At 57.4% G+C, this 27,738-nt stretch overlaps 1 protein-coding gene across 7 annotated transcripts in view; it reads left to right on the forward strand.

Moving 5' to 3' along the window:
• The window catches only part of PLEKHG5 (pleckstrin homology and RhoGEF domain containing G5), a 52,204-nt gene that overhangs the window by 19,186 nt on the left and 5,280 nt on the right, over positions 1 to 27,738 (forward strand). For 3 of the 7 annotated variants that reach the window (XM_070768289.1, XM_070768285.1, XM_070768284.1), the window contains exons 2-12: positions 2,893 to 2,969; positions 21,912 to 22,041; positions 23,442 to 23,544; positions 23,923 to 23,983; positions 24,328 to 24,419; positions 24,839 to 24,975; positions 25,279 to 25,424; positions 25,993 to 26,208; positions 26,286 to 26,474; positions 26,790 to 26,885; positions 27,593 to 27,643. In XM_070768289.1, coding sequence (XP_070624390.1) covers positions 2,893 to 2,969; positions 21,912 to 22,041; positions 23,442 to 23,544; positions 23,923 to 23,983; positions 24,328 to 24,419; positions 24,839 to 24,975; positions 25,279 to 25,424; positions 25,993 to 26,208; positions 26,286 to 26,474; positions 26,790 to 26,885; positions 27,593 to 27,643 — 1,298 coding nt within the window. Of the gene's footprint in view, positions 1 to 1,811; positions 1,969 to 2,892; positions 2,970 to 8,677; positions 9,203 to 13,621; positions 13,775 to 21,911; positions 22,042 to 23,441; positions 23,545 to 23,922; positions 23,984 to 24,327; positions 24,420 to 24,838; positions 24,976 to 25,278; positions 25,425 to 25,992; positions 26,209 to 26,285; positions 26,475 to 26,789; positions 26,886 to 27,592; positions 27,644 to 27,738 lie in introns of those variants that run through there. The other 4 variants (XM_070768286.1, XM_070768287.1, XM_070768288.1 and 1 more) reach the window with 3 other exon arrangements.

A 27,738-nucleotide genomic window follows, 5' to 3' on the forward strand; every position in this document is an offset into this window, starting at 1 on the left:
CTGGCTGAGGTCTCCAGGTCTCTGGAAGCCCAGGTGACAAAGGGGATGCTGCTGGGTGGTAGAGAAGGGCCATGCTTTCCACCCCACCCTCAAGCCAGCTGCGTCCTGGCAGGCAGGCTGGGGCAGGGCCATTAGGGTCCTCCTAGGGCTGTCTCCCACCTCAGCTACCTTTGCCCCCAAGCTAGAGTCAGGACAGGTGTCCTTGACCCTTCAGACAGCTGAAGAAGCAGAGATTCCGAGAGGGATATCAGAACTGTGTGATTCTGTGAACCGAGTGAGGCGGGGCTGGCCTGAGAATTCTGAGAGTTAGCGGGGTCCCTTCTCAGAACCCCAGGCTCACACTCACCAAGAGCAGACTAGGGGACTGTGCCGTCGCTTCCCTCTCACCCTGGAAGCTTCAGGACACTAATGGAGACCCTTGTGCAGCTGTTCTTGCACACAGCCTCCTCCTCTCGACAGCCCCCTATGCTGCTTTCCAAAGGGCCTTGCTGTCCACTGGGCCCCACATGAGCTCCTCAAGGCTTGTCAGGGTCACCAATGAGTTCCCAGGGCCCAGCTCAGGCCTAGACACAAGGTAGGCCCTCCAAGGACTTACTGTGTGTTTGCTGAGTGAATCCAGAGAACCCAGGAGACCTGGGACCCATCACTGTTCCCTCCACCAAGAGTCTGCGAGGGAAGGGACGGGGTCCTGGTCACCCGTGAGTCCCTAAGGGCCAGTCCATGAAAGGGGGCAGGTACCCTACTCTGGTTGGGGAAGGGACCAGGGTAGCCTTTGGGAGAGAGACCCGGGCCCCAGGGGAAACTTCCATACCTGGGGCTCATCTACCCAGGGCCCCCCAGCACCCACCTCCAGGTGCGATGGGGTCTGGGCAGGCTTAGGAGCACACTGAGTCCCTTGGGAGAGTCTTTGCCACCTCCCCAGGGCTCCATTTCTGTAGTTAAAAGTGTTTTGTAACCATTAAGATGCTGTCCAAGTATCTCATGATGCTATTTACATAAACTACAAGATCAGGCAAAACTGATCAGGCAAAACTAATCAAAAGAGAGTTCAGGACCATCCCCTCAGAGGGGAGAAGCTGACAGCCCCCATGAGGGAGACCTCCACATCGAGGCTGGTGATGCTCTACTTCCTAACCTGGGTGCTAGTTATTTTGCACGAATACGTTTTTGTGAAAATTTTACTAAGCTGTGTACTCATGAGAGCTGCACTTTTCTATACCTATTTATTTTACACTTTCATAAAGTTTTAAAAATGCTAAACAGCACCAAGATCATAGTAATAAAACATTAGTCTCCAGGTCCCCTCCACTTATGGAACCCTTACCCCCATCCCTGATAGCATCTCTAAATGAGAAGAGAGGCCTCTGCTGGGGGTGGGTGGCAAAGGAAACCGGGAGCTGTCCTGACCTGCGTGCCTATCTACAAGAAGGCATCATTTCCACTGAGATGGTACCTTTCGGACGAGGAGAAATAGCAGAGCTGTCTAAAATGCCTTCATTCCCACTTTCCAGGAGATTGAGAAAATGTCTCCCAATCACATCAAAAACAGAGGTGTTTTCTTTTGAGGTGGCTGGGAGGCTTAGCAAGTGGGGGGGGGGGTGCGGAGGGATGGCGTTTAGTCACACCCACGACTTTTCAGAGAGAGGGGGAGGGTGCGCCGCGTCCTCCCTGCTGATGCCCCGCGCTGCAGGGTGCAGGCTCTGCCCAGCGGGGCGCCGGGAGGAGGGGCGCGGGGGGCGGGGCCCAGAGTCCCACCCCATAGGCGGGGCCCCACTCCACTCCTCCCACCGCCCACCTGCCCCGCCCCGCCTCTCACCGCCGAGGGTCCCTCGGGCGCAGCGCTCCGGCCTCTGCCCAGGCACCCGGCCGGCGCCCGCCCCTCCGCCTCCATCGCGGTCGCCCCCCGCGCCGACCCGCAGCGCCCCCAGCCCCTCCCGCGTTCCCGGCCGCCCCACGCCTCCTCTATGGGTGAGTGCGGGGCCCCCGGCCCGGCCCGGCCCCGCCATGCAGGCCGACTGGCCTGGCCGCCTCCGCGCCGGCTCGGGGAGGGGCGTTGGCGAGGGGCATCGCGGGCCGGCCGGGGAGTTGGTGGGGGTAGGGGGGAGATCAAGGGCAGGGCAGGACCGGCTCCTTCCCCTCAGCAGGCGGGGGCTCAGCCCTCTCCCTCCTCTGGGGAAGGCCTGCTTGAGATGGGAGGTAGACGCCGGTCTCAGAATCAGGGCTGTGGGGGTCCAAACTCTGTCCCCATGTCGGGGCGCTCTTCTTCACCCCTTCCCCTGGCCCTGCAAGCTGGCCGGGGTGGGCAGCCTCTTTGCCCCACTTCCCTGTCCCCTCTGCTGCTGCACCCCAGGAAGAGGGGCAGCTTGGAGGGGGCCAGGTTCTGGGTCAAAGATGGACAGCGGGTGAAGGGACCACCCTAGGTTCTTGCGGGGGAGACCATCCATAGAGGCTGCGATGTGCAGGGCAGGAATAGGAAGGGATCTTGGACCCCTGGAGTCCCCCTTTCCCTCACTGTCTTATAGGAATCCCCCAGGAACCCTGGGGCCCCAAGGTCACTGAGCCACCCCCCTTCCCCTCCCCACCCCCCACCAGTGGGACAGAGAGAGGGAGCAGTTCATTTCCAAAGATGTTTTCTCCCCTTGGAATCTGGATAATTTCCCTAGGGAGCTGCAACAAGAAAAGGGCTCTGCACACAGATTCCTGTGCAGATAAGTTGGCATTTAAAAGAGAAAGGGACACTGCCCTCCTTTGAAGGGTGCATTTAGGAGACCGCCCCACCCCGTCCTCTGGTCAGGAGGCTCCTGGGCCCCGGGGAGCCAGGGTGCTCCTGCCTGGGGCGCACCCTCCCTGGGCCCCGCCCAACTAGTAACCCTCCTTTCCTCTCCTTTGCAGAAGACCGGAGCCTGGAAGAAGAGAAGGGACTGCGTTGTCAGAACCCTGACTGCATGGACAAGGGCCGGGCTGCTAAGGTAGGGAGGCTGGTGGGCCTGGGGACTGCTGGGGCAGAGGGGGCAGGGTGCTAACCACCCCCTCTATCCAGGCCCGGGAATCCATGGGGCCCTGGCAAGGGTGCGCTGGCCTGGCCACAGTGTGGCCTGAGTTCAGGGGTGGGCAGAGCTGCAGGATGGCTGGTTTAGGAGGCAGAGGGGCTGACCTTGGTTCAGAAAGAGCAGAGTTGGGGGGGACTTCTATGAGGGCAGCAAGAGCAGGGGTGCCTCAAAGCCCTTTCTTGCCCTACGGTCCTTAGAGGCCTGAGGTGACAGGCACTGCTGCTTAATGTCACTGATGAGGAAGCTGAGAATCAGCAAGCAGAGACACCCCCCAAGGTTCCGTTCCAGTGCCCCATGGGCACTCTTCCTGGGCCACCAGGCCACTCTTCAGGTCTGGGCATGGGTCAGGGACACTATGGGACCTTGTGACAGTGACTGCAGGCCTGGGGATGAGGAAGGGAAGAGGGGGCCCACTGGTCCTGGAGTGTCAGGATTTGGGAGCTAGGAGTGGATCAAACAAGAGGGATACAGATAAAAATGATGGGGGCCTTCTGCCTGGCCTGTGCTGGGCCCTGTGCCTCGTGTGCTGTTTGTGGTAGCTCTGCTGGGAAGGTGTGGGTCGTTGCCCTGTTTTCCAGATGAAGATACCAAGGTTCAGAGAGGTCCTGTGACCTGGCCGAGGCCCCACAGCTCAGGAGAGACTGAGCCAGGGTTGGAACCCAGGTTGGGCCCCTCCCCGCATGCATTTGAGGGACAGCAGTGGTAACTGCCGCAACTCACCGTGTCACCCCGAGCCCCGAGGACTCTTTATCTCCTCCCTCTGGCCTTCTGACACCTGTCCCGTCATGATTCTCATTCACAGTAGAGAGGTAGCGGCTCACCTGAAAACGCATCTCTAGGATGAGGGAGAGCTGAGATTTGAACCCAGAACCCTGATCTGTGTGGTGCCAGAGCCCTGTTCCTAGCCACTGTGCAGCTCAGCTCTGCAGTTGCAGGAGATTAAAGATGCCACCCCGTTATACCCTTCCACCCGGACACAGCCGCTTACATTCTGTACAGGAAGACCATGGCTGGAAGGAACATGGAGGGCTGTTCTGGGGGTGGGGAGAGGTGGGGGAGGCTTCCAGTTGCCGTGGTCACCGGCAAGGGGGCGGCTGTGATGTCAGATGCAATCTGCTGGCACGGATGGTGCCTGGCATCAGGGCTCTGGTGTTGGCTGGCTGCCTCTCCCCCATATGGGGGCTCCTGGCAACAAATTGGCCCCAGTTACCCTCAGTTACATCCTGCCAGGGGCCTGTGAAGCCTTGGGGCCTCTGCCTGACCCAGAGGGATGGCAAAGGAGGCAGGCCACAATGACCCAGCCTCTTCTGTGGACAGCCGCTCCTCAGGCAGGCCCACAAGCTGCCATGGGAAGGGGCAAGGGTGAGGCCAGTGAGATGAGAGCTGGTGTCAGAGTGCCTGAGGGCTTTCTGCAGCCTCCAGGTCTCAACTCCAGCCCAGCCATGGGCTGCCTGCAACTCAACATGGCTGACATTGGCATCAGCAGCAGACCGTCACCCAGCCTGCAGGGGGAGAGCCCTAGTTCTGTCGCTGGTGGCACCCGCTTTGGGACAGGTGATACACACTTGGGCCACAAGGATGCCTGAGCGATCAGAGGCAGAAGGTCTAGTCAGGGAAGACATCTTGGAGGAGGGGACCTCTGATGGGAGTGAAAACGTGGACATGCATGCATGCTAAGTTGCTTCAGTCGTGTCTGACTCTTTGTGACCCCATGGACTGTAGCCCGCCAGGCTCCTGGTCCCCAGCAGTCCATGGGGATTCTCCTGGCAAGAATACTGGAGTGGGTTGCCATTTCCTCTCTCAGAGAATCTTCCTGACCCAGGGATCAAACCCATGTCTGTTATGTCTCCAGCACTGACAGGCGAGTTCTTTATCACTAAGTCCGAAAACGTGGACAGGCAGAGCAGAAGCCAGGGGCAGTCCAGGAAGGGGGAACTGCCACAGGCAGAAGTGCAGAGGCAGAAAACAAGGGGCAAGAGGCAGGTCTTGGCAAGGGTAGGAGCAGGCTGGAGCAGAGGGTCAGAGGAGGTGAATGACACCCAGGCTGGTGAGAGAGAGGACCAAAGAATATCCTATTGTTGATGATAATAAGAACCACCAGTGACCAAACATGTTTACGTGCCAGGCAGGTTGTCAGGCCCTCATGCTTGTTTCACTGAACTTTTGTGAGAACCTTAGAAGAAAAGTGTTATTATCATTCCTATGTGAAACATAAGGAAACTGAGACTCAGAGAGATGAAAAAAGAACTAGCCCACGTCACACAGCATGACTGGCCAAGCATAGCCTGGAATGAGATGGAGAGCCTCGTTCTTACTGTCCTCCCCAGCCATTCTAGGAACCGCTAGCAGGATGTGACTAGCGTTTTGAAGGAGATGACATCATTCATTCATTCACCAAATCAGCCTGAAGCACCTGGCATGCCAGGCCCTGTTCTAGGCCTGGAGATCTCCGGGGAACAAAGGTCCTGCCCTCCTGGAGCTGACCCCAGCCTCCCAGGGAGGAGGAGAGAAGTGAGGACTTGGGTTTGTCAGACTGGCACCCCCCAGGCTGCCCTGGGGAAGGGCCATCTTTCAACTGGGCTGGACCCTTCTGCTTCCGGGCCCACCCTCAAGGGTTTTTTTGGTGTGTGTTTGTTCTTTGGCTGCACTGGGTCTTCATTGCTTTGTACAGGCTCTCTCTAGTTGCAGAGAGCAGAGGGCTACTCTTTGTTGCGGTGCATGGGCTTCTCATTGCAGTGGCTTCTCTCGTGGCAGAGCATAGGCTCTAGGGCTCACGGGCTTCAGTAGTTCTGGCACACCGGCTCAGTAGTTATTTGCACAGGCTTAGTTGCTCCTCCACATGTGGACTTGTCCCGGAGCAGGGATTGAACTCGTGTCCCCTACATTGGCAGGTGGATTCTTAGCCAATGCGCCACCAGAAAGTCTGAGGATTTTTGTTTGTTTGGTTGGTTTGGTTACATCTTTGTTTTTATTTATTTTTGGGTGTGGCACGCAGGATCTTAGTTCCCCAACCAGGGATTAAACTGGTTCACCCTGCATTGGCAGCATGGAGCCTTAACCACTGGACTGCCACGGATGTCTCCACCCCTGAGGTTTTATTTGAGCCTCTCCTGGGTGCTGGGGCTCTTGAAATGCATCAGCCACTCCACGCCTCCCTCCTGTTCTGGAGTTCACTCTGAGGGAATGGAGATAACCAGGATGGGCTTCCTGGAGGCGGCTGCAGGTGTCCAGAGAAACGAGGGCTTATTAAGATGGAAGAAAGCTGAGTGGGAATGGGGACGGATATTGGGAATGGATAAAGTGAACAGGGCTCAGGGGATGGGGAAAGGTAGGCAAAACTGAACAGGGAGCATCCTGAGGTCCAGGTGAGGTGTCTGAACTACCTGTCTTGGGGACCACAGAGGGAGGTGGTGTCCCTACACTTCCCCAAGAGGAAGCCGTATAGAGTAGGGGGCCTTCCTGGTGGTCCAGTGGCTAAGATTCTGCGCTCCCAATGCAGGGATCCCGAGTTCCATCCTTGGTCAGGGAACTGGATCCCACATGCCGTAACTAAGAGTTTGCTTGCCACAGCTAAAGACCCCACGTACTGCAGTGAAGATTGAAGATCCTGTGTGTCGCAACCAAGACCTGTCACAGCCAAATAAATAAATGAATATATTTGTAAAAGATGTATGGAGTAACCCACACCTGGGAACTTCAGGGTCGCAGCCTACCCCTTTCCAACTGCAGGACCCTGGGAAAGTCAGTCTACCTCTGAGCCTCAGTTTCCTCATCTGGAAGCTGAGGCTTCTAGAGTTGTGACAAGAATTAAGAAGGCTTACCTGTGGAGTGCTTAGCAGAGAGCCTGGGTTGCTGTGGTGTTCAAGAAGATGCTAGCTGTGATCATGTGTGAATCGTGTGCGCAGGGGGACAGAAACCCCTAGGCTCCCAGCATGCCCTCCTTTCTTTCCCTGAGATCTGAGACCACCTTAGGTTTCCTCCTAGACCTGACCAACCCCACCCAGCCAGATGGATGTTTACTGCACAGCTATCCTGTCCCCAGGGCAGGTGTCCTGTTGGGGGCCCAGAGGAAGTGTTTGCTCCCTCCCTCCCAAAGGGCCAGGTGATGACCTGGTGGGTGTCCCCACCCTCCTGCAAGTTAACCACAGGGCAGAGTCCCTTGATCTGGGCATTCTGATGGAAGTCTGTACAGGGCACCTCAGGTCACAAGGGGACACAGAAAAGGGCTGACATTGGCCTAGGGAATCACATTTGAGGGGATGGAAGACTTGGGGTGTTTGTCCTGGAGATGGAACCCTCAGGGCATCATCCTTAAAGGTATCAGTTCTAGCAGCCACTGTGTTCTTAGCACCTACTGCGTGCCAGGCCCTGCCTCAGTGCTTCTCCATGGGGACCTCATCTAGTCCTCACCCCCACCCTGTGCAGCAAAGACACGCCATCTCCATCAGAGACAGGACACTGAGAAAAAGAGAGGGGAAAATAATTTGTCTGGGTCTGTCTCAACCAGATCTGTCTGTCCTCAGAGCCTACCATTTCTAACCAACTGTCAGGAGGAAAGGAGCACCCGGTGAGTTTTTCTGCAGGGCTCCCAAGGGCCCTGGCAGGGAGGTGGACTTTGGTTCAGTATAGGTAAGAGTCTCCAACAGCTGAAGCTGTTCTCTGATACATAGGTAGTGAGCACCCCATTGCTAGAGGCAATTTAAGCAGAGAGTGAAGACTGGATTTGATGACCTCAGACTTCCCTTCCAGCTTAACACTGGGCTGTGAGGTGGCAGGGATGAGTCGGTAGGGGTGGTGTCTATGTCTAGGGGAAGGCTTGTCAGATGAAGACCAGTGGACACAGGGCAGAGGAAGGGGTGGGTCTGAGGTCCTTGTGGAGAAAGAGTGGGCAGGATGTGGTGAATAATGGAAGAAGGAGTCACTTATTCTCCTGGGCAATGAATGCTTTGGGGGTGAGAGGTAAAGGCCAGGCGCCCTTGAGAATGGCCAGATTCTGGGATCTCTGGAGGTAGCTGGCTCTTAGAGATGCTGGTCAGCTGTAGATCCGGGGCAGTCCAGTGTGTGACTGGAGAATGGGGCAGGACCAGGGAAGCAGTGCAAGTGGAACTTTGGGGCTTTGGCTAAGTAATTTGGAGGGGGGAAAGTGAAGGTCTAGGGTGCCCCAGAGGCCGGGACCCACCACATGCGACCTGGCCAAGATGAGCTGCCCTGGTGTGGGCCAGCCCCAGGGAGGTCAGCGCTGTCAAGGACGGTGACTCCCATTAGGAGGGGGCTCTTGTAGTCTGGAGGGGGCCTGATGGAGATGATCTAGAGTTGGGAAAATGCAAGTAGGTCTGAACCAGGAGGCTGGGAGTGCGGGGTGGCAGCCCCATCATGTCAGACTCCCTAGGGAAGGGGGTAGGTGTGCTTGGGGCGGGGAATCCCGACACTACCCCTACCTCAAGTCCTGAACGCTGAGTTATTCTGAACTCAGTCTGCCAGGAACCACCGAAGGGCGGGATGGGCCCCTCTTTCAGGACCTACTAGGCGTGGGCCAGGAAAAAAGAGGGAGGCACGGAGCTAGGCGGGCCCGTTTCTCAGGCGCCGCGGAGGGCGCAGTTCAGAATCCAGCGGAAGCCAGCCTGGCTTGGGGCGATTCCCGGGGCGGGCAGGGCCTGCGGGTGCCTCCTTCTGGACCCCGGGGGGCAGCGTCCTGCCGCTGGCCCTGGCCGGGGGCGGGAGGGCGAGCTCTTTTCTTTAAGCCCAGGTCAAAGATTGCAGGTTTTGAACTTTCTGCAGGTCTGTAAGGGCAGCCCCCTTGGGGACAGTGACAACGGCCTCCTTACCTCTGTCCGCAGCCCGGACCCTAGGTTACCCCCAAACGCCGGCCGGCCCTCCAGCCACCCCCTGGGCCGCGGGGTGGGGCGCCCGGAGCTTCCCGGGAGCGCAGCCCCTCCCCGGCCCAACCGGGCGCGCCGATGGTACGTCCCGGCCCGCCCAGGTGGTAGCGCCCGCGCGGCCTACCGTAATTCCCCTACGACCCGCGCCCCCGCCGGCGCAGAGCGGACCGAGCCCGCCCCGCGGTTCCTGTGGCCCTCGCCCTACAGGCCCCTCGGAGCTTTGGCAGTCTTGACCCGAGCCCTAGCCACTGGGGAGGAGACCCATGTCCCTAGGTGAGTCTCACGGGGAAGTTCAGAGGTGGGGGTGGGGTGGGGGTGGGGCCGGGAGCCAAGACTCCCCCTGAATTAATAGACAGAAGCCTGGGGCGGGGGGAGCAGGGGGGATATTGGGGGTAGGGGAGGGCGAGGGTCCCACACATCCCTGGGCCTGCAGGTGGCCGTCGATGGGCGCCACCGGCTCTGCTTCCACTTACTTGAGGGTGGAATGGGCTCCAGCGCCCGCCCCCACAATGACTCTAGGGTGGGGTCGGCTGGGATAAATAGCCGTGAGGAGTCTGTAGGGCCTCAGCCCTGGTGTGAGGGCTGCTGGTGGGGCGAGGGGTTCCAAAGGGGATTTGGCGGGGCTTGGTTACGTGGTTTCGGCTACCTCGCCGCATCTGGGCGTCCATGACGGTCCGAGCGGAAAGTCCTCTCGATGCCGGCAGGGGGCGCGAGAGTCTGCACCTCGGGCCGCCTGGGTCTGGCCTGGGTAGAGAGAGAGCCAGAGGACCCATGGATCTCCTGGAGACCCAGAGGCCAGGAGAGACCCTGGGCCGCTCTGATGAAAGACTGAGGAAGTGGAGGCCCAGCGGCTTCGGACCCTACCGATTCCTCCAGTTCCTTCCCCAGGCTTGGAGGGCTCTGGGGGGATTTGTTTCACTATTCTTCTGCTCCTTTGCCAGAGTCCAGACACACATTTGAACCCAGCAGCCGTCCCTAGGTAGAGAATTCTAGAAAACTGGCCAGTGCCCTCTTTGCACAGTAGGGAAGGGCAGGAGGTAGGTAGGTGGGCCCAGGTGTGCAGCCCAGGCCTGTGCCCTCTCCCCAATTCCCTCCCAAAGAGCCTTTTGTGTGGCTCTGAAACAAGAGGTGCCTGGAGAGAAGTTGCAGGCTTCCAGGCTGGGGTCTGGGGCTCCAGGGCACATTTCTGCAGGACCTGGGCAGGAGGCAAAGTTCATGGACCACACAGCCTCTCCTTTTCCGCCTAGTACCCACTGGTCCCAGCTGGTTGGCTCCCTGGGGAGGAAGAGGGCTCACTGGCTTTTGGACTTGGTGGCGTGGAGCTGGCCTGCGGAGAGGTTCTCTACACCTTTACCATCTGCCCAGCACAGGGCAGGTCCTTAGAGCAGGCTCTGCCTCCAGGGGGACCCCAGAACCTGAGAACAAGCGGTGAGGCCCAGGCCTAGGGGAAGGGAGGAGCCAGATGGGGCGTTTGGAGAGGAGAGCAGCCTGGCAGAGCCAGCTCCTCCCTGGCTAACGTGCCCATGCATGCAGCCTCCACCCCTAGATTTCTGAGGTGCCAGATGGAGCCTCGGGGCTGGGAGCCTCTTAGGGGAGCTTAGCTTGGGTAGGGAGCCCCTGGGCAGGGGTGTCCCCCTGGCCAGAGAGCCCCAACTCCTGGTTCCAGGCCAGTCTCCTGTGGACAGAACACAGAGCTGGCCCCAGACCTGTGACCTCCCCTCTCCCACTGCAGACCAGGCTGGGGCCCCAACCCACTGTGGGGAAGGGGAAGCCCACAGGCCTCTGCTTTTCTGGGGCTGGGGAGGTGGTGCAGGGCGGGAGTGGCAGGGGGCTCCTGCCTTGGAGACTCCATTATTCATCAGCCGTGGCATCTGGTTTCTGGGTATCAGTTTCAACAAGCCAGTCCTGACTCATGAGCCTGGAGCTGGGGCTGGGCTAGGGAGGGGCCCCCTCCTCAGGGATTCAGGGGCTGGGACCTTTTGGGCCTGCTCATGGGCTATTTCAGCTCCCTATTTAGCGAGGAGGTGGGAACCTCGAAGCCTGCCAAGGCCTCCTCCCTTCCCTGTGCAGGGCTCCTTTCCTCCCCTGCTCCACAGGTTCCTTGACCCTGCACTCTTGGCCCTGGGACAGCAGGGCCCTGGCCCTCCAAGGAGCAGCCCCAGCCCTGGATGGAGAACCCAAGCAGGAGTGTGACTCAAGGTGGCCAGAACCTGGTCACTCCAGTGACCTCTGGTGACCTGTCCTGGCCCAGTCCTGATGGTCTCCACTCGATACAACCTGGCTACCCCAGACTGGTGGGCTTGGGGATCTGCCCTGTCCTCAAGGGGGTGGACCTCAAGTCCCCTGCTGCCCAAACCACCACTTGGCTGGTCTTCATGTCACCCTTCTCTGTGCTTGAGGCTCACGGGGTGGTCCAGTGGGCATCCGCTGTTAGAACAAGTTTTTTTACCTTTCCAAACCTCAGTGTCTTTGTCTGTTGAATTGAGATAGTAACAGTATCTTCTCCTTATGGTCTCTGAGAAGAGTGAACAGGATTTGGCATAGGCCTGGCACTTAGGTGTGCTCAGAGGTTGGCCTGGGAGGCAGCAGCAGGGGCAGGGGGCTTGGACAACACCACCAGGTTTTGAGGTAGAAACTGACCTGCCTGGGGCCAGCAAGCCAAGGTCATGGATGCTGGAAGGGATGGAGAGAAGCCGTGGACAGGCAATAGAGAAAGCTTTGTTAACCGTTGGCCACAGGAGGGGGCATCCTGGCCAAGACCTTCCTGGCCCTAATGGCCTTCTCTGGCATGAAGCCCCTCCTCCTGTCTTCATTCGTCCATTCATCATCTTAGTCTACACTGAGTACCTGTGGTGGCCAGGACTGTTCTAAGTGCCAAAGATGAAGCATGGGCCAGACAGCCAAGACTGCTAGCCTCTGGAGAGAATATTCTAGCAGGGAAAAGTGATAATCAAGAAGTGAACAAAGGAAATAATTTCAGGTCATAATATAAATAGATGCTTTGGAGGAAATGATTCAATTTAAGGGGACTGAGAGTTCCGGGGTAAGGGGGTGTTTATTTGGAGAGAAGAGTAATGGCCTCCTTGGAGAGGTAGGATTTAAATTGGGGCTCAGTGCCAGCTGTTGGGAAGATAAAGGGCACATGGTGTTCCAGAACACAGAGGAGCAGGTTCTGAGCTCAGTGAGTTGTGGGGATGAAGGAAGCCAGCATGGCGGCCCACCGTGTGTAACCGGCCAGGGGGGCAAGGTAGGAACCAGGCCACAATTGGGATTTTATTTTAAGCAAGATGGGAAGTCACAGGAGGGTTGGGTGGGGGGTGGGGGAGTGACATGGTCAGGTTTCAGTTTTAAAGGATTTGCCTATGGTGTGGAAAGAGGGCCACTCAGGATGTGGGAGGGGACACAGCCGTGGAAACCTCCTGGCCGGGATAGATGGATAAATTACTGCTCCTTGCAAAACCTGCAGAGACCGTCTTCCCCCCACAGAACCAGACTGAGGGGGAGCTGTCTAGGGGATGGGGCTGATGACAGCGCGTCCCCCTCCCCCATGAGTACTGAGGAGTGCCCCAGGGAGGCCATTCCAGAACCCCAGAGTCAGAAGCCTGGGTGTCAGTCCTGCCTGTGGACTTCTTCGTCACTTTACCCCCCACTCGATGAGCGAGGATAACAGTGCCCGCCTCCACCTCCTGGGAGTGAGTGTGAAAGCGCTTTAACGCCCTACAGTGGGGATCCTGGCACCACACCCCATTCCTGGTCTGCGTCTTGGGCTCTGATGAGCGCCCTCTGGCGGTAGGGCACCGGAAGCTCCCACGTGGCCTTGAGCCGGGGAGGGGTGCGGGGCGGTGGGTGCCAGCCTGGAGCAGCAGGGGCTTCGTGGAAAGCTGAGTTGGGCTGCGGGGTTGTCCCGACGCCTCCTCTCACTCTACTCCTGGGCGCACCCCAGAGACCACTCTCTCCGCCCCGCGCACCTGCCTTCTGCCCGCCGCCTCCACCTGTGGTCACCAGCCCCAATCTGCTTCTCTGCCTGGCATGGGCAGTGGGAGCGGGGGTCCCCCGGGCTCAGGCTCTGAAGCGGGGGTCTCTTGGATTGCGGGCCTATACTAAGATGACCCTCAAGAAGGCCTCTGAGCGCCGGCTGTGTGGCTAGGACTGGGAAAGTGGAGTCAGATATCCTCGGGTCTGGACGGGGAGCGGGGTCCGAGGACCCCTAGGGAGATGTGATGTGTCCTTGGTCCGGTCCCCCCTCTTCTGCCACCAGCATTAAGGAAGCTCCCTCACGGGAGGGAGAAGTCCTGCGGGCTCAGGCTCTGGTGCGGGGGTCCCTAGGACTGGAGGGAGGGGGATAAGATGCCCTTTGGCCAGGGGGAGCTCCTATGCCCAGTAGTTCGCTTTGTGGAGGGGGGGGTGGCGGTCACAGCAAATTGAGGCGCCCGCGGGACTGGGCGGGGCCGGGGTTCCGCAGTCAAGGTGAGGGGGGTTGTCACCGGCGGGCCCCCCTGCCCCCAGCATCCAAGGAGGTCCCCGGGGAGGGGGGAACCCTCTGAGCCTGGGACCTTTGTGTGTAGCGGGGGTGGGGTCAGGGCGGGGCTGCCGGCGGGAGGGTGTTTCCCGCCCCCCCGGGGTCCCCGGCGCGCTCGGCGGGCGGGCGCGGCCGCACAATGGCAGGAAGCGGGGCTCCGCGCTTTGTCCGGCGGGCGGCGCAGACCGCCGCTTCCTCCGGCCGCCATGGGGACGGGACCCGGCGTCTCCGGGCGCCGCGCGGCCTCCAGGCCGAGCCCCGGGCTGCCCTCCCGAGACTCCGAGCCCGGCTGGGCAGGGGGTCGTGGCCGCAACGGGGAAGGCCAGGTACGGGCGCGGGGGGCCGGGCGGGGAGGCCGGGGCGGGTGCTCTGTCGCTCCTCCGCGCGCGTCTCTAAGCGGATCCGGTACTCGGCGACCCAGCCCCCTGCCCCGGGGTGCACACCGCGGGGGTGCAGGGGGGAGGAGGAGCTGGGGAGGCGATGAAGGGCTGGGGGCTTGAGATGTATCCCCCACCCTGGCACCAAGGGGACCAAGCAGCGGAGGGGACAGCCAGACCCTGGCCTTTTGTGTCTGGGGCTGACTCCGGACACACCTGTGGGTCCCAGGGCCTGCATTGGCCACCCTCCCCTTTCCTTCCTTTGCCCAGGCCCTACCCACACCCCTCCTACTCCTGCTTCTGAAGCCACCCTGGTGGGACTGGGAAGACTGATTTCTCCACGCCCTATCCCTGGGGGAGTTGGCCTTGATCGTGCTCCCCAAGAGGCCCAGGCCCCTCTATTATTTGTAAAGTTACCGCTCATTCTCTGCCTTTGGACATGCAGTGACGCCTCCGCTCTCGCCTCTTTGGCTTGAGTCCTGAGAACTTTTGGCCTCGGACCCTGCTGTCTCTCCCTGGCTGGCAGGATCGCTGCTGCCCTTAGAGAGTGGCTGTAGCGGGGGCGTGAGGGGGCAGCAAGGAGGTGGGGAGTAGACCCTGGGTCTGAGAGAAGAGGCTCAAGAGTCTGGCTTTGGGAAAGGGCTACCCTGCTTTAGTGATGGGGAGACCCCCAATCCTGGAGGGAGTTGCGGAGACCCTGGGGTTTGGAGATGGAGGTGTAAGAACAGACAGTGTGGGCTGTGCCCACCTCAGCCTCAGCCTCCCTCCCTGGGGGTTCTCAGAACTTCATCCTCAACCCGCTGAATACTCACCTGCTTCAGATCCTAGCCTGACTCTCACATCATCCTGGTGTCCCTGAACCTGGGGGCTGCTGGGAGGATGGAAGGAGGTCAGCCACCAGCTGGACTCTTGTTAAAATTAGCATTAGTGACAACCCTGTATGTGAGACAGCAAAAGAGACACAGATGTATAGAACACTCTTTTGGACTCTGGGAGAGGGAGGGGGGGATGATTTGGGAGAATGGCATTAAAACATGTATAATATCATATAAGAAACGAATCGCCAGTCCAGGTTCAATGCAGGATACAGGAAGCTTGGGGCTGGTGCACTGGGATGACCCAGAGGGATGGTATGGGGAGGGAGGTGGGAGGGGGGGTTCAGGATGGGGAACACGTGTACACCCGTGGCAGATGCATGTTGATGTATGGCAAAACCAATACAATATTGTAAAGTAAAATAATAATAATAAATAAATAAAAAGAAAGAACTAAACCATTAAAAAAAAAAATTAGCATTAGTATCAGTAGTAAGTTCCTCCTCCAGGGGATCCTCCCAACCCAGGAATTGAACTCTTGTCTCCTGCATTGGCAGGTGGATTCTTTACCACTGTGCCACCTGGGAAGCCCACCTATTGGTTAGTACATTCAGTTAATATTTACTTAGTGGCAATCTGTATGCTATGCAGTGGTATTATAGGTATTATAAGTAGGAAATGGCAACTCACTCCAGTATTCTTGCCTGCAGAATTCCATGGATGGAGAAGCCTGGTGGGAGCACATTTACTGGTTAGGTTTTAAAACAAGATTGTGGCACAGAACCAAGGACTTGGACTGGAAGAGTCCCAGAGAACCACCCCCCCCTCAACCCAGAACACCCACAACCTAGCATGGCTCCTTCCATGTCACCCCCCCACCCACTGTGAAGCTAGGGCCTGGGCAGCTGGACAGTACACAGCCCCACTGCCCAATGCCAAGCCTGGCGCCAGAAAAATGAAGCTGTCAGGGAAATCGCTAGAGGCCTGGAAGGGGTCGGCATGGGGCACCTGTGCCAGACTGACTGCCAGGCTGGACACAGAGGGCGAGAGGGCTGCTGAGCTGGCTGGCTGTGAGCCTCCCGGGGAGAAAGGACAAGTGCTTCCTCGGATTTGTTGTCAGGAAAAGATGCTCACTGCAGGGATTCCTGTATCCGTGAAGCCCGGCCCTCTGTCAGGAGGGCCCCACTCCTCTCTCCCTTCTCTGCTACCAAGAAATGGTGTGAATGTGGTGAAAATGTGGGATCTGGAGCTACATACCCTAGGTTCAAGTCCTGACTCCACTAGCTGTGTGACTTTAAACAAGTTGCTTAACCTCTCTGAGCCTCACTTTCCTCTTCTGTAAAATACAGACAATCCTAGCCCCTACCTCATGGGATGAGGAACCCTCAGTGCAGCCCCGGGCACATGACAATCACGTTATAAATGATCAGACATTTTCAGCTTCCTCTTCTTTCCTATCTTTGGCCATTTTCTCTGTTGTCTAGGCCATCCTTACCCTGTCTGTCATCTTCAAAATTCCTAATTGGGGCACTTCCCTGGTGGTCTGGTAGCTGAGACTCTGCGCTCCCAACACAGGGGGTCCAGGTTCAATTCCTGGTCAGGGAATTAGAGCCCACATGCTACAACTAACAGTTTGCATACCACAGCTAAAGATCCCATGTGTGGCAACCAAGACCTGGCACAACCAAAGAAATAAACAAATATTAAAAGGAAAATCCCTGGGACTTCCCTGGTGGTTCAGTGGTTAAGACTTCGCCTTCCATCCCAGGGGTGTGGGTTTGATCCCTGGTCGGGGAGCTAAGATCCTACATGCTTTGGGCTGAAAAACCAAAACACAGAACAGAAGCAATATTGTAACCAATTCAATAAAGACTAAAGAAGATGCCTGATCAGGCTCTCTCCAGCCCAAATCTCCAGTGGTCCTCTATCATGCTACTTAATAATCAAACCAGTACTTATTGAACGGCTAGGATGAGATCAGTCAGTGAACCTGAAAGACCGAAACTGCTGTCCTTGTAGAGCTGATAGGGTGTGGAGGCAACAAAGTGAGACACGCAGACTGCCTGCCAGTGGGAGGTGTTAAGGAGAGAAGGCGGGGGCAGGGAGTGGATGTGGAGGAATGAAACCTTAGAAGGGGAAGATGGTGACTTTTGAGTGAAGGTGTGCAGGAAGGGAGGTAGCTGGTTATTTCAGTGTCTGGGAAAGTGTTTCAGGCTGAGGGATTAGCAGATGCCAAGGCTCAGAGGTGGGGCACATCTGAAGAAGCGTGTCCAAGAAGGCAGGAGGAGGGACTTCCCTGGTGGTCCAGTGGCCAAGACTCTGCTCTCCCAATGCAGGGGACATGGGTTCAATCCCTAGTCAGGGAACTAAGATCCTGCATGCCACAACTAAAGACCCTGAGTGCTGCGACTAAAGACCCAGCACAGCCAAATAAATAAATATATGCATGCTCAGTGGCTCAGTCGTGTCCGACTCTTTCTGGCCCCATGGACTGTAGTCTGCCAGGCTCCCCTGTCCGTGGGATTTTCCAGGCAAGAGTACTGGAGTGGGTTGCCACTTCGTATTCTAGGAGATCATCCCGACCCAGGGATCAAACCTGTGTTTCTTGCGTCTCCTGCATTGGCAGGTCAGTTCTTTACCACTAGCGCCACCTGGGAAGCCCAGTAAAAGGGAAGGCAGGAGGCCGGTGGGTGGGGGCAGTGTAAGGAGCTAGGAGAAAAGGACAAGAGGCCCCGAGGTCACCTGCCTTGGCGGGAGATGGGAAGCCCTTGCAGGGTTTTGAGGAGGTCCGTGTGACTCCTCGGAGAAGGCAGTGGCACCCCACTCCAGTACTCTTGCCTGGAAAATCCCATGGACGGAGGAGCCTGGTAGGCTCCAGTCCATGGGGTCGCTAAGAGTCGGACACGACTGAGCGACTTCACTTTCACTTTTCACTTTCATGCATTGGAGAAGGCAATGGCAGCCCACTCCAGTATTCTTGCCTGGAGAATCCCAGGGACAGAGGAGCCTGGTGGGCTGCTGTCTATGGGGTTGCACAGAGTCGGACACGACTGAAGCGACTTAGCAGCAGCAACAGCAGTGTGACTCCTCTTTGAACTGGGTCCACTGCGGCTGCTCATGGAGAACAGACTGGGGTCAAGGATGGGTGTAGGGTGACCAGCTTTGGGGCCCTGTCATCCTGCTAAGAGGCTATGGGAGCTAAGCTGGCCTGGAGAGTGTGGCCGCTTTGAAACTATGGATATTAAGGATGGCGCCTGAAGACGTGTTAGACTGCCTGGATGATGGGTAACAGAAGGATCACAGGTGACCCCAAGGTTTTTGGCCTATTATATTTTCTTGGGGCTGTCATAACAAGTCAGGGTGGCTTTAGAACAACAGAAGTTTATTCTCTCAGTTCTGAGGCCAAAAATCTGAAATTAAGATGTGGTCAGATCGTTCTCCCTTGGAAGTTAGCAGGGGAGGACTCTCTCTCGCTTCCTCCAGCTTCTGGCGCCTCCTGCTGTTCCTCAGTATCCCTTGGCTTGTAGATGCCTGACTCCAGTCGCCACCTCTGTTGCTACATGGCTTCTCACTATGTGTCCCCTCTCTATGTCTCTTCTCTTCTTATAAGGATACCGGTCATATGGTTAGTCCATACTCTATCCTGTGTGATTACAGACACCATTATGACCTCAGCTTAACTAATGCCATCTGTAATGATCCTCTTTCCATCAAGGGCACATTCTATGGTGCTGGGGGTTAGGACTGAACCTATCTTTAAAAAAAAAAAAAACTGTTTGCTGTGCCACCTGGCTTGTGAGATTCTAGATCCCTAACCAGGCCTTCCCAGGTAGCTCAGTGGTAAAGAATCTGCCTGCCAGTTTAGGAGATGCAAGTTCGATTCCTGGGCCAGGAAGATCCCCTGGAGAAGGAATTGGCAGCCCACTCCATATTCTTGCCTGGACAATCCCATGGACAGAGGAGCCTGATGGGCTACATACAGTCCATGGGGTCACAAAGAGTCAGACATGACTTACCAAGTAAACAACAACAGCACTTCCCCAACCAGGGATTGAATCCAGGCCCATGGCTGTGAAAGCACCAAGTCCTAACCACTGGACCACCAGGGAATACCCTGAACCTATCTTTTTGAGGGACATAATTCAGCACATAACATCAGCATAGCCAGAAGGTGTTGCCAGTAATCGAGATGGGTTGAGCCATGTGGAAAATTTCAGGAGCTCATGTGAGGACCTTTTAAGTTTGAGATGCTTGTTGGGATACAGGAGGAGGATGGAGAAGGTGGGTCCAGAGTCTTGGGCCTGGTCCCCACTGGACAGATCACCTGGGAGCCCTCTCTAGGACAGTGGACGTGGGTAAAATGAGGAGGGGTCCACAGATGGGGAGAGAGCAGGAAGCAGGCAAGGGGCCTGAGAGGGGAGGGAATAGGCAAGGCATGGGTCCTGGGGGCCGAGGTAGAAACGGTTTCCAAGAGACCATGTCAAATGCTGGGTCCTGGGCGAACAAGCAAGAGGACTTCGAAGTGTGGATGTCAGCAGAGACCTTAGAAGAGCAAACTGGGGAGGGAGCAGAATTGATGGGAGAGGGTCTGAGAGAAAATGGAAGAATTAGAAAATCTCCGGTTGCAACCATCGTAGTAATAGTTTGATTTAGGCAAAAGCCGTCAGTGAGGACTAAAGTCCTGGAGTGTGCAATCACTGGGGAGCAGGCTATCTCAAAGTGTCACCCCAGGACTACCTACTCATTGGTGGTTTAGTGGCTAAGTCGTGTCCAACTCTTTGCGACCCCATGGACCATAGCCTGCCAGGCTCCCCAGTCCATGCATGGGCTTTGCCAGGCAAGAATACTGGAGTGGTTTGCCATTTCCTTCTCCAGGGGATCTCCTGACCCAGGGATTGAACCTGGGTCACCTGCATTGCAGGCGGATTCTTTACCAATGAGCCACCAGGGAAGCCCTGTATCCACTCATTACAGAGAGAGAACACGCCTTTACAGAGTACAGCGAGGGGACTTCCTTGGTAGTCCAGTGGTTAAGAATCCACTTTCCAATACAGGGGACAGGGAACTAAGATCCCACATGTAGCAGGGCAACTAAGCCTGTCAACTGCAACTAAGACCTGGCACAGCCAAATAAGTATATATTAAAGCAAACAAACACGATACAGTGAGATCCCCAGATGATCTGGCACTCGGGCACACTGAGGGAGACACGGTCCACTCTCTGTTGTCCCTGCACATATGCTCATCTTTAAACTATGCAGGAAGAATTGATGCTTTTGAGCTATGGTGTTGGAGAAGACTCTTGAGAGTCCCTTGGACTGCAAGGAGATCCAACCAGTCAATCCTAAAGAAAATCAATCCTGAATATTCTTTAGAAGGGCTGATGCTAAAGCTGAAGCTCCAATATTTTGGCTGCTTGATGCGAAGAGCTGACTCATTGGAAAAGACCCTGAAGCTCGGAAAGATTGAAGGCAGGAGGAGAAGGGGATGACAGAGTATGAGATGGTTGGATGGCATCACTAACTCAAAGGACATGAGTTTGAGCAAGCCCCGGAAGATGGTGAAGGACAGGGAAGCCTGGTGTGCTACAGTCCGTGGTGTCTGTGCTACAGTCAGACACAACTGAGCAACTGAACGACAGCAAACTGTGCGAGACCCCCAGACAAATCCAGAAGGAGGGGCTTTCTGCAAAACTGCTGGCCTGGCTGCTTCAATGTCCTGAAAGACAGGGTGGAAAATGTGGGATATTCATTCAATCTTTTTATTTTTTAAGTATATATATGTATATTTTATTTGTTGATTTAGCTGTACTGGCTCTTATTTGCATCCCTCAGGATCTCTGATCTTCACTGAGGCATGCAGACTCTTTAGTTTTGGCATGTGAACTCTTAGTTGCGGCATGTGGTATCTACTTTCCTGACCAGGGATCAAACCCAGGCCCCCTGCATTGGGAGCTTGGAGTCTTAGCCACTGAACCACTAGGGAAGTCCCAGGGCATTTATTCTTAAAGGGATAAACAAACACAGCCAAACGTACATACATATGAACCTTGATTGAATACCATGTGGGGAAAAAAATCTGTGAAGGACATTATTTAGACACTTGTGGAAATGCCAAGGGAGACTAAAGTTGGACAAAGTATCATCACTGAGTTTCCGCGAGTGTGACACACATAGAGCTGTGTGGGGTTTTGCACGAGAACATCTGTGCTCCCAGGTGGTGTCGATTTCCTCACCAGGGGAGGGGTGTCATGAGCAGTGTGGCGAATGTGAATGACTGGCGGAGCTAGAATGGTGTGAAGATGTCATTGTACTATTCTTACCACTTTCTGAAGGTTTGAATTATTTTAAAACAAAAAGTTGAGGGAAAAGAAAATAAAGGGTAATGGGAGGAGAGAACAGGAACTGGTGGTTATGGATGCCTGGTTTTACAGAGTTTAGTTATAAGTGGAGGGGGAGCTGGAGCTGGAGAATCAGGTTGGTTTGCCCATGGGAATGATCTGGTGAGAGGTGGGTCTCGGTGGAAGGCTGGTCTGGGATTGGGGCAGGGTGAAGCCTCCACAGCCCAGGATGGGTGGGTGGCTGTGGTGGTTGGGGCTCACGGAGTGCCTTCTGGTGGCTTCTGTTTCCCTGGAAAAGTAGGCAGTGGGTCAGTGGGGCGTGAGTTTGGGATGCTTAGGGGATGGCGGAGATAGGAAGGTCATCCATGGGGGTGGGGATGAGAGCAGACTGGAGCGAATGGGTAAATCTGAGGTCACGTCACTAAGCAACGGCCCATGGGTCCCACGTAGGCACCCAGATGCCAGCATCATTCCCTGACTCCTCCATAAGCCCCTCCATACCTTGACTTAGAAATCCAGGGTGGTCAGCTGTTCGGGGGCTGCACAGGTCATAGAATTGAGGGCAGAGGCCCTGGGCACGGAGGACGGGGAGGCATTCTGTTTGACGACACTGAGTTGGGCAAACTGACGGGCAGCCCCAGCCTCACTTTGGGGGGCCCTTTCTGCCTGTGTTCCAGAAGAGGCCCTGGGAGCACCTGCTTCGTGGTTACTTACTCTGCACTGTGTTTCTTGTGGGCAGGGCTTTGCTTTCTCTGCATCCCCCAGAATGGACACCTTGTAGGTGCTTGGGAAACACTTGATGGATAAATTAATAAGTACGGGCCCCTGTGGAACGTGGATGTTTGGACATGAAGAGCAGCCCCTGTAGGGCCAGGGGCCCCGTGTACCACAGGGGTCTGGGTCCACCCTGCCCCCATCCTTTCCCACACAGGTATGCCACCACGCCGACTGCCAGCAGCTACACCACCGGGGCCCCCTCAACCTCTGTGAGGCCTGTGACAGCAAGTTCCACAGCGCCATGCATTATGATGGGCACGTCCGCTTCGACCTGCCCCCCCAAGGTGAGCACGGGGAGGGACCAGTCCCTAGAGCCCTTGCCTGGGGGCACAGGGTCCTGGTAACTGTAGGCATCATGACAAGGCCGTGAGAAAGGACACAAGTCAACTGTGAACAATGAAACCCAAATCTGCTGCCCCTTTTGTTCCACAAATGTTTTTCTTTTTTTAACATTTATTTTGTATTGAGGTATAACTGATTAACAGGGATTCCCAGGTGGAGACAGACACAGATTCAATTCCTGGGTCAGGAAGATCCCCTGGAGGAGGCCATGGCAACCCACTTCAGTATTCTTGCCTGGAGAATCCCATGGACAGAGGAGCCTGGCAGGCTACAGTCCATGGGGTTGCAAAGAGTCGGACATGACTGAAGCAACTTAGCATGCATGCATAGCCCATTAACAATGTTGGGATAGTTTCAGATGAAGAGGGAAGGGACTCAGTCATACATATACATGTATCCATTCTCCCCCAAACCCTCCTCCCTTCCAGGCTGCTACGTAACACTGAGCAGAGTTCCATGTGCTATATAGTAGATCCTTGTTGGTTATGCATTTTAAATACAGCCATGTGTACATGTCCACCCCAAACTCCCTAACTATCCCTTCCTGCCATCCTCCGCCCTGCCAGTTTTTTAATAAGAGGAAAAGTTGGGGACCGGCCCTGCTCGAGGGCCAGCCTGTCTTCTCTAGGGGCCGGGTCCTTCTCAATGGACCTGCCTCTGCCCCTGCCCAGGCCAGCGTGGAGAAAGCCCTTCTGTCTTCTCCTCCAGGCAGGGGATTTCTGGGCAGATCCTCTAGCCAGGCAGCCAGCGGGCAGAGGCAGTGGGAGGTGGGATGGGCAGGTCAGAAGGAACTTGCAGCAGGAAACAAGAAACCCCTCCTGCTGAACAGGCACCTGGCCCAGTCCCACTGCCAGCTGACTGTGCTGAGGTGGCTTTGTCTCCTTCCCCAGCTGGTCAGAGGGACAAAAGGACTGTTCCCCAGGGCCCCCTGGGACTTTGGGTGTGGTCACAGTGGTGACCTGCAAGAAAGGGGAGGGGAGAGGAGGACACCTGCAAGAAAGAGCCATGGACTTTGTTCCCTCCCTGCAACAGTCCTAGAGGCAGCGCTTCTTTATGCCTATTTCATAGATGGGTAAACTGAGGTGGATTTGTACTGGGCTCAGGGCATCACCCAGGATGTCATTCCAGGGCCTTTGCATCTTTTTGAGTCTGGGGATGGGTAAATGATAAGCAGTGACTGACCCCCTCCTCACAGAACTGAGGGGCCCTGGCTTGTTAGGGAGGCGGGGTCCCAGGGTCCATAGATGGCTTTGGTTCCTCTGGAGACTGCCATGTTGGAAGACTAAGGAAGGGACCAGGGACAGGGAGACAGGCACAACCCCGCTCCCGCTCTACTCCACAGGCTCTGTCCTGGCTCGGAACGTGTCCACCCGGTCATGCCCCCCGCGCACCAGCCCTGCTGTGGACTTGGAGGAGGAGGAGGAGAGTTGTATGGATGGCAAGGGGTAGGTGAGGGGTTGGTAGGCGGAGAAGACACCTGGGAGCTCCCAAGGCTGGGTGTCAGGTCACAGATCTAGGGACCAGAGACCCCTCCTAGCCCCTGCTGCCACCCAGATTCCTGGAGGGTGAGCCTCTAGGACTTCTGGGGGCAGACTTCCACCTGTCTAGGGACCCTGGGTATGACTCCTGGATTGGCCACAGGGGGGCGCACAGCTCCTTGTGAGCCACTCCCCACCTCCACCCCTGCTTGCCTGAGCCAACCTGAGTTACCTGGCCACCTACAGTCAGAGAGGGGTGGGTCACCAACTGGGGCCTACCCACATCCCACCCTGATGAGAGCCCACCCACGCCTCCAACCTCTGCCCTGACTGGCTTCCTTGCAGGGACCGAAAGAGCACAGGCCTGAAACTCTCCAAGAAGAAAGCCAGGAGAAGACATACAGATGTAAGAAGCCCCCAGGCTGGCAGAGCAGGCCCCTCCCCACCAGCCTCTGCCCCTCCTGGGCCCTTTCCATTCCCGAGGCTGGGCCTCTCTGCTCTGAATTCCAAGAACCCGGGGATGGGGCGTGGAGTGAGCATGTCTCTCTGTCACTGCCCAGCCCTGCAGCCCAGCCCTGCCCACCTTAGCCCAGGTGGGGGATGCTCCAGGAGCTCCTGCCTCTGGCAGGAGGGCTGCCGGGGCCCTCCCTGGGATAGAAAAGGACAGGGAGATCCCTGTGCTCACTAGGACCCTGGGGTGGGGAAGGGAGGGCCCTAGGGGTGCAGACGCTGAGATGCATGTCCGCTCAGGACCCAAGCAAGGAGTGCTTCACCCTGAAATTTGACCTGAACGTGGACATTGAGACGGAGATTGTACCAGCCATGAAAAAGAAGTCTCTGGGGTAGGGCTTGATGGGGCTGAGGGGAGAAGGGAGCTGGGGGCAGTTGTGGCCTCAGCAGGTATGACTGTGTGTCTGTGTCGTGGCCCGTAGACAAGTGTGTCCTCCCTCATGGGCACCCCACTCATGTGCAGTGAGGGCCTGGGAGCCGTGCTTGAGTGGACGTGACCCACCCCTGGGGCATGGACTGGCATGTGACAGGGTCTGCCCTGGTGTGTCAACACGAACGTGTGAGGGCGAGGGCATTGTGTATACACGTGTGAACCTCCTATTCATGTGTGCATGTATGAACCTGGGTGTGATCCCCCTGGGGTCTCCCTTTTCTTTTGGGGGGATGGGGTGGGGGTTCATGTGATGTCTCTGGGCAGGGTGAGGGGTTCATATGATGGCCCCCAACACACACACCTCCTGTCCTGGGGCAGGGAGGTGCTGCTGCCAGTATTTGAAAGGAAGGGCATTGCACTGGGCAAAGTGGACATCTATCTGGACCAGTCCAACACGCCCCTGTCCCTCACCTTTGAGGCCTACAGGTTTGGGGGACACTACCTGCGGGTCAAAGGTGAGCAGGGGAGCTGGGGCGCAACTGGGTCCTCTGGGGAGGGTGTTGTTTCCCAGCTCAGGTTCCCGTTGGCCATGGTCTTGAGCAGGCTCATTACCATACAGGTGTCTCTGCTGGGCGGCAGTGCTGGGTGCTGGCAGGGGGGGGCTTTGGGGGAGGGTAACCAGGGTGCTGGCAGGTGGGGCTTTGAGGGAGGGCAGCCAGGCCTTGGTTTGGCTCCTCCAGGGAGAGAGAGGACCGGGGTCTCGTCCTCCACTGGCCTGGGTTTTGAGGACCTCTACTTGTCCCCACATGCCTCCCCAGCCAAGCCAGGGGACGAGGGGAAGGTGGAGCAGGGGGTGAAGGACTCCAAGTCCCTGAGTCTGCCGATCCTGCGGCAAGCCGGGGCTGGGCCCCCGGCCCAAGAGCGCGTGGACCTCCAGAGCCGCCGGGAGAGCCTGGATATCCTGGTGAGGAGGGGCTGTGTCAGGGCTAGGGGTGGGGAGGGGCCAGAGGGGAGGTCACCTGGGCCCCTTGCTGCTCCTGCTGGGGGCTTTCCTACTCCTTCTGTGAAATGGGGCTGGCTCCGGGCGTACCGGGTGGATCTAACCCACTGCAGGGGGATGGGCCTGGGAATTCTGAGTGTTCGTGCACGAGGAGTCTGAGCATGTGTGTCCAAGCAGACACTGGGTGGGGAGCGAAGCTGTATGTCACTGGCTGTGTCCGTGAGCGTTCATCAGGGATCCACTTGGACGTGGGCTTCTCAGTGCACCCGAGTGTGTGTGACTCTGTGTTCTCCCACGTGCTTTATGCTCCTGGTTGGGGTTGGCGGTGGGGGGAGGCGTGGCCCAGGGGCGCCTCTCTGGACCTTCCAGCCCCCAGGGCATGTTTAGGTCTCAGGAGAGGTGGCCTCACAGGGTGGGGGAATGCAGAGACCCTCCTGCATCCCAGGCAGGTTTGAGGTCCTGGAAATGCGTGATGGGGTGGGGCCATGGCGGTCAGAGTGGACCCGCCTCTTGACTGTTGCTCCCTGGCCAGGCCCCTGGTCGCCGACGCAAGAACATGTCAGAGTTCCTAGGGGAGGCAAGCATCCCTGGGCAGGAGCCCCCCACACCCTCCAGCTGCTCTCTGCCCAGCAGTAGCAGCAGTGGCAGCAGCAGCAGCAGCAGTGGCAGTGACAGCTGGAAGAACCGGGCGGCCAGTCGCTTCAGCGGCTTCTTCAGCTCAGGCCCCAGCACCAGCACCTATGGCCGGGTATGTGGGCCCGGGTGCCCTGGGGCAGGGCGGCTGGCTGACCCCTGACCCCTGACCCTGACCACGTCTCCTCTCAGGAGATAGACAAGATGGAGCAGCTGGAGGGCAAGCTGCACGCCTATGGCCTCTTCGGGCTGCCCAGGCTGCCCCGGAGGCTGCGCTTTGACCATGACTCCTGGGAGGAAGAAGGTGACGAAGAGGAGGATGAGGATGACGCCGGACTTCGGCTGGAGGACAGCTGGCGGGAGCTCATTGATGGGCACGAGGTGGGTGCCGCCCGCCTGCCCCACAGCTCCCCCCTTCTCAGGGAAAGGGGGGCATTATCGCCCCTGCCCCACTCCATGGGGCCCTTCCTAGGGTGGCAGGATGGTCCATGGACAGCCCTGCCAGGCTGCTGTCATCATTAACCAGCTTTGGAGGAACTCAGGCAAGGTGAAAGTGTGGTGTACCACTTGGCTGGCCCAGAACTTGGGGGGCCTCTGTGTCTCAAATGGGAAAAAAGGTTGCGTGCAGGACCACTCCACCTGCTCCCCTGATCTGGCCACCCTGGGGCTCCTGGAGACACCCTGCCCTCCCCACAGAAGCTGACCCGGCGGCAGTGCCACCAGCAGGAGGCGGTCTGGGAGCTCCTGCACACGGAGGCCTCATACATTAAGAAGCTGCGGGTGATCACCAACGTGAGTGTGGGGCCCAGAGCCACCCCGCCTCCCTGCCCACCCCCACCCCCACCGTGGCCTCCTCTGGGTGTCCCTGAGCAGAGTTTGGACCTTTGCAGAAGGAGCAGGTGCCAAGCAACAAAGTGGGAGGAGAGTAGGGGCAGGCCACACCCCAGAGTGGAGGTGATTCCCCTGGGCCCCTGGGAATTGGGAGGGGGCTTGGGGCAAGTCTGCTGGCTTGAGCTGAGTAACACAGACCTCATCCTTTTACTCATCCACTCAACAGCTGTTTCCAAACACCTGCTGTATGCCAGGTGTCCAGCAGCCCACACCCTAGATGTGGAGACAGGATGGGTAGGCATTGGGAGTGGGGGGAGCGGTATAGGGACTTTGATCTGGGGAAGCATCTGTCCTGGGCTTGTGGGCTCAAAGAAGGCACCCTCTGGGCAGAAACCAGAGAGAGCCAGGGCAGAGCTGGAGGAGAGAGTTCCAGATGTGGCCGCCAGGGCAGTGTGCCAGAGCGGCCCTCCAGGTGGGGCCTGGGTAGGGGGACCCCCAGCTGGGCCATGGAACTGGGTCTTTTCTCAAAGGGTGAACCCTTTCTGTCTCAGGCTGCCTCCGGCCTCCAGGATGGGGAAGGGGCGAAGGGAGCCTTAGAGTCTGGGTGGGGCATCGGGACAGGGAGCCCCCCACCCCGACTCCAGACGCAGTGTTCCTTGCCCCCACAGCTGTTCCTGTGCTGCCTCCTGAACCTGCAAGAGTCGGGACTGCTGTGTGAGGTGCCTTGCGGGGCCGGGGCGGGGGCGGTCCCAGGAAGTAACGGGGAGTGGGGAGGGGCTAAAGCCAGGGAGGGGCGGGACAGGGGCGGGGCTGA

The sequence above is a fragment of the Bos indicus genome, chromosome 16 (genome assembly GCF_029378745.1).
Source record: "Bos indicus isolate NIAB-ARS_2022 breed Sahiwal x Tharparkar chromosome 16, NIAB-ARS_B.indTharparkar_mat_pri_1.0, whole genome shotgun sequence".
NCBI classification, from domain to species: domain Eukaryota; kingdom Metazoa; phylum Chordata; class Mammalia; order Artiodactyla; family Bovidae; genus Bos; species Bos indicus.